The 6,054-nt window shown below is 48.4% G+C and overlaps 1 protein-coding gene across 1 annotated transcript; it reads right to left on the minus strand.

Moving 5' to 3' along the window:
- Positions 1–641: 641 nt before the first annotated feature.
- kcng3 (potassium voltage-gated channel, subfamily G, member 3) lies at positions 642–4,646 on the minus strand. Its single transcript, XM_061706526.1, has 2 exons — positions 3,937–4,646; positions 642–2,713 (listed from the first exon to the last, which is right to left on the minus strand). The coding sequence occupies exons 1-2, from the start codon at positions 4,557–4,559 to the stop codon at positions 2,068–2,070; spliced, it is 1,269 nt and encodes a 422-aa protein (XP_061562510.1). The 5' UTR covers positions 4,560–4,646; the 3' UTR covers positions 642–2,067.
- Positions 4,647–6,054: the final 1,408 nt, after the last annotated feature.

Genomic DNA, 6,054 nt, shown 5'->3' on the forward strand with positions numbered 1-6,054 from the left:
CCACAGATACAGTACAGTACAGGCAAAAATATAGAGGTACGGATGCCGGAGGTTTTACAACATGGTTTGTCGGGGTTTCTTCATATTACTGCAATAGTGTCATTTTGTGAATGCATTCGGTCACTCCATCTTTCTGAAAGTGTTTAGGCCAGAAAGTTTTTAAAAAGCCATCCATTTTCTGAGCTGCTTCTCCTCCCTAGGGTCGCGGGCGTGCTGGAGCCTATCCCAGCTGTCATCGGGCAGGAGGCGGGGTACTCCCTGAACTGGTTGCCAGCCAATCGCAGGGCACATACAAACAAACAACCATTCACACTCACATTCACACCTACGGGCAATTTAGAGTCTCCAATTAATGCATGTTTTTGGCATGTGGGAGGAAACCGGAGTGCCCGGAGAAAACCCACACAGGCACGGGGAGAACATGCAAACTCCACACAGGCGGGACCGGGGATTGAACCCGGGTCCTCAGAACCGTGAAGCTGACGCTCTAACCAGTCGGCCACCGTGCCACCCGTTTTGAAAAATGACCTGCATTGATTTGTTGACATCCAATTTCAGCTCTCGAAGGTGCAATTTGCAAGAAATAGAGTACACAGCACAATTCTCAGCCATTGCTTTTTATTCTTACAAAACCATTAGGATACATCACAATTGGCGAAAAAAGTGTTTGGTGCGAGGCTATTTGGTGGACCATTGATACCAAAATACAGTACTGATTATACTCTTGTCACATTTATGCTACTCGAAAAGCACATCGAAAAAAAGTACAGCGACGAAATGGATATCGACGTGGGAAGAGATGAAAAATTGACACTTAAATACAAAGAGATGAACTCCAGTCTGATCTTTGATTGATGTCGACGGCGAGGCGGGAGACTGCGGTGTGGGGTGTCAGATTGTTTTGTTTGGAAACATATGAGGCTCTTCATTAAGCAGCCAGCCAGCGTAATTCATGGAACCTCACAACCTTCGTCGGCATGCATGTGATGTCATTTTTTTCACTCATTTTGCAATGACGGTTTGTGTGCGTGCGTGTGCGTGTATAAGTGTGTGTGACTGCACGTGGTCTATTGGCGTGCAAACACACACAAATCAACGGCCTCTATGATGGGCATGCCACAGAAGGAGGGTACTGTGGAGATGAGAACAACAAAAAAACGCTTCCCTCACTCCTATTGGCACACGAGGAGAGAATAAATAAATAAATATATTTCTTTGTTTTTAACCTTCACGTTACATCTCCTTTTTATTGTTTAAATCTGCCAAATTCAGGTTCCGCCTGACGCATCTCTCTATTTCATTATTTGGGTTGAGCTCCCCTCTCATTACACTGTGTGTGCGTGTGTGTGTGTGCGTGTGTCCGTGTGTGTGCATGTGCGTGTATGTGGCCTCCTCCCGTCCTCGCCTCTCGATACATGCTTAATGCATCTAGGTCAGACATCAATCTTGTGCACAGCCCCTGACAAAGTGAATGGCTGAAGGCCACACCACGCACACACACACTCTCTCTCACACACACACACACATTGTTGTTACCATGTCGACGATGTGTAAACAACCATCCGCAGGGACAACTGGATTGGTCTGGTCTTCAATAAATAATTATTTGTGTGCTTCTGAGGGAGCACGCTTGCACAATAGCAGACCATTTGAAACTGACTTGAGCCAGATTTCCCCCTCTAGTTCTAGTCATTCTGTTTATTTCAGAGTCAGAGTCGTTCTGCTCGACACTCTTTCCCCTTTTTCTGGGCAGAAACTGGTGAAACCAACCCATGTTCTTCTGCTGATTACTAAAGAAGCCAGAAACGAACTTTTTCATTCTCTTCAAAGAAGAGAGTCTATTCTTTTTTTTTGGGTGGGTTTGGTCCTTATATTGTCAAAAAATAATCTGTGATTGAGTCAGTCAAAATGGTTTAAAAGGCTTTGAAAATGACTGGCATCGCGTTACAACAATTGGACGGCATGTCTCGATGGTGAGTGTGCATGCCGTGAACATTTTTTTCTATGTGGATCATTTCCAGTCGTTCCGATTATTTCTATTGTGCAAGGTGTCCAGGGCAAAAATGTTCACTGCAGCATTTCCGCTGAGAGGCTGCGAGCGTACCTGGCCGAGCGCAGTCTGAGTTCGTGGTAGCACTGTACAAAACTGTGGTAGATGAACGTGATGGGGAGCGCCAGGAGGACGATGCCGCTCACCACGCACATCCCCCCGAGCACCCGCCCTCCGACGGTGATGGGGTACACGTCCCCATAGCCTACCGTCGTCATGGAGATGATGACCCACCAGGCGGCGGCGGGAATGCTGGCATAGTCCTGGTTGCGCACGCCCAGGTCCAAGCCGTGCTCCAGCAACTGTGCCAGGGCGCTGTAAATCGCCATGGCGACGCAGACAAACACCATCAGCATCACCATCTCCCGGTAGCAGCGCCGCAGCGTCAGCCCCAGCGTCTGCAGGCCCAGGAAGTGGCGGGCCAGCTTCATGAGCCAGAACACTCGCATCATGCGCAGCGCGCGCAGGAACACACCCGCCACCCCGAGCCCGGCGCCTGGCACGCCCGCCCGGGCCATCGTCATGGTGACGTAGTACGGCGTGATAGCCACCACGTCGATGATATTGAGCGGCTGCCGGAGGAAGTCCCACTTGTCCCGCGCCACCAGGAAGCGCAGGATGCACTCCGCCGTGAACCAGCCGATGCAGACGGCCTCCACTATCCTGTAAACAGGAAATGAGAGACACATTAGCCGCTATGGCGTTGAGACAATCAGTCTGCCGGCTAATGATGTGATACCAGGAAGTGGAAGATGAAGGACAAGAAAATTGCCGGGATTTGAGCACAGCAGGAGTCAAGAGGGGACGGAAAGGGGGGTCGGGGGGGGGGGGGGTGGAAGGGTGACACGTTCCCTGGCGCGTAATTATTCCATTGATTAGATGGGCAATTACAAGTGAATTACACCCAGCGCAAGCACACAAGCAAACCCAATTAGGCCAAACGGCATCACGGAGTCGCCCAAAAAAACTTGCCCACTTGCAAGTATAAAGTTCATGTCGTATGTTATCAAAAAATGAAATCAGGATTTCGGCAGATACAGTTAAAGACCCTGTAAAGTGAGATTTGTTTCGAATCACATTATACATGTTTGAAGATATTAGTTGAAAACGTGCAAAGAATGGGAACCGTGTGTAATTTTGAAAGTAAACTGTTTCGGTGTTTTTCACCTTTTCAGTTTTCCACTGAGCGGGTGTGGCTCAATTGGTAGAACCGGCAGTGCAGTGACTGAAGGGTCGATGGTTGAAATCCCGGCTGCAACTGTCAGCTGTCAAAGTGTCCTTGGACAAGGAATTGAACCCTGAATTGCTCCCAGTGGAACTGGCGTGGCAACAGCTGTCCATTGTCGTGTGAATGTTTGTTTGAAATGATAATAAAGTTTGAAATGGCAAACGATATGGGAACTGTTAAAGTGAGTAGGCAGTCCGAAATAGGTGTGTCTTGACTTTGGATTTGTAGAGGGTTCATTAGTCTGTTTCGGAGGACAAGTGGTGGACAGAGCACCCGTACCTTTTATGTGCAACACATATGAATGAAATCAATATGTCGGCACATTTAAAAAATATTTTTGTCAATTTAGGTACAGCGTAAATGTCTGACTTGTGCATTTTGTTACAGTAACTGACAATATCAAATATACTTTTTAGGAATAAATAAAAAAATCTCACATTTGATGAACATTTCGGCCTACTATCTACTGTATTTGAATGTTGGTCCTGACTTGAAGAGGTGACTAATTGGACATTTAGCATCGTCCATGTGTTTTGAGGAGAGATTCCCAACCAGCGGAACGATCCAATTTCACCTCAGTGGTCAGATGTTTCTCATGTGAAATGGGTGCTGGGAAACACACGTTTTCCCCTGCAGAAAAGAATTGCTCCCAAATTACCTGTGCTCCTCCACGGAGTTTCTCTTGGCAGTGTCCCAGTCGGGCAGCGTACTGGCGCACAGCATGACCATGGACACGATGACGAAGACGACAGACACGGTGGCCAGCAGCTGCGCCCCGAGCGACGAGTTGGGCTCCTCGAACGCCCTGCGCGCCCTCTCCAGCCACTTGCCGCGGCCGGTGAGCTGCATCACCGCCACCGGTTCGCCCACCAGACTCCGGGTCTCCTCCCCGGCGGTGACGTCCGCCACCTGCTCGGACAGCCCGACTTCGGACAGCCGCTCGTCCAGGCGCTTCTGGCAGCAGGAGTCCAAGTGCGCGCTCTCCAGCCCCCAGTAGAGCATCTCGGCGTAGAAGGACAACTCGCACACGCCGGGCACGAAGCGCAGTTTACCGGAGCGCACGTAGAGCATGATGAAGACGAAAGCCTGCGCGTGGCGGTCGAAGAAGAATTCGTTGCGCTCGCGGTCGTAGTCGTCGCACAGCTCCAGTACATCCTTCTCGGTGGCGCACGCGTGGAGGCGGCTGACGCGCCTCAGAGGGAAATCCCGGATCACGTCGCGGGTGAAAGCGTAGCGGGTCCCCCCGACGTTCAGCACGCAGATGCTCTTCCCGAACTTCATGGCTCCTTTCTTCCTTCAGCGACTCCTTGCTGCTTCCATGGTGGATCCTGGGACACTTGCCTGCCGGGGGAACCTCCCCGTGCTGCTGCCTCCCCCCCCCCCCCCCGGGGGCGTGGTTGGGCTCCGAGTGGAGTTGGAGTGAAGTCGGTCGGTCGGTGGGCGTTGTTGCTCCCTACTGCTCTGCCCTCCTCCCCTACAGCCCCGGAGAGGACTCTCTCTCTCGCTCTCTCTCTCTCTCTCTCTCTCTCTCTCTCTCTCTCTCTCTCTCTCTCTCTTTCTCTCTCTCTCTCTCCCCGTCCATATACTGGATGAGCGTGTGAGCCTGGTGGGTTGCCTTGAGATACGAGGGCAATTTGTTCGGTGAGCGTGACCACGCTCGTCACTCAAAACACCCACCATCTTTCCCCATCGAATGGAAACGCCATTAATCTGTTCCAGCGTCCCCGCCCAAAAGAAAAATAGAACAAAAAGGTGTTTTCATAAGAAAAAAACAAGAAATGTATCATATTGTGCTTTATAAAAACATACAGTAATTACAAGATTAAATAGAATGTAAAGAATGAAACCGTTTTTGCCACATTGCATCAGTTCAATGTACATTGTGCTACTCCTTCTGGTGTGTGCACACTATAATACAGACATGAGGATATACACTGAGCTAGTCAAAACCAGTCGCAGTAATACGGAAGATAAATAATATATGCCCGTGAGTACCGTAATGTCTGCATGTGTTGGTCCATCGTTTGTGTTCCAACATCTATTGCTTAAAGCGTTATAACAAAGCGAGACTGCTGCAATTACTTAGCCCATCTGTGGCATTTTTGCATTGTTTGTTAGCATGAAGCGTAATGGATTTATCTAAAGCAATGCAGTTGTTTTAAATGCAAAATATGCAATTCACTTTGTTTTGTTTAGTTAGACAGTAACCTTCAATCGAGTGGCATTAAACAGCTCGTGGGGAGGCGACAATAGGGTTGTTGTTCTTGTTTCCAGGCGTGGTTGGTGAGCAACCATCCTGCATACAAACCGGTTTTTCACCTGTCTGATGGCAAAAGAGCTCGCTGCCCATGGAATGAGATTATCTTTGGAGGCCAGATGTGATAACATTTTGTGGCTGTTAGATTTGTTTCTTTTTATCCAATCAGATTTCAGCCTATACGTGTTGCCAGGTGAATCTAATTTCCCTAGCAATGTAGTAGCGCTAGCAATGAGACTTGTTTCTTTAATCAGATTTCAAATTCATCCTACCTGAAACTCAGCATTATTCTCTTTCAATTGTTATTTTATTAATGTTGCAATGCATACATGTGTACCTAACAAAGTGTCCATTACATGCGCTCAATGGATATCAAAAGTCTACACACCCCTGTTTAAGTGACAGGTTTTTGTGATACAAAAAAATGAGACCAGGATAAATCATTTTGAAGCTTTTCCCACCATTAATGTGATCTTTAACCTGTACAACGCAGTTGAATTAAAAACATATTTTCCAGAG

The sequence above is a fragment of the Phycodurus eques genome, chromosome 19, assembly GCF_024500275.1.
Source record: "Phycodurus eques isolate BA_2022a chromosome 19, UOR_Pequ_1.1, whole genome shotgun sequence".
Lineage (NCBI taxonomy): Eukaryota > Metazoa > Chordata > Actinopteri > Syngnathiformes > Syngnathidae > Phycodurus > Phycodurus eques.

What these genes read in the sequence shown, in the direction of transcription:
- kcng3 (XM_061706526.1), bottom strand. Translation starts at nt 4,559, where the DNA reads ATGAAGTTCGGGAAGAGCATCTGCGTGCTGAACGTCGGGGGGACCCGC. An exon ending in AACTCCGTGGAGGAGCACAG is followed by an intron (nt 2,714 to 3,936) that starts GTAATTTGGGAG and finishes TCCTGTTTACAG; the next exon opens with GATAGTGGAGGCCGTCTGCA.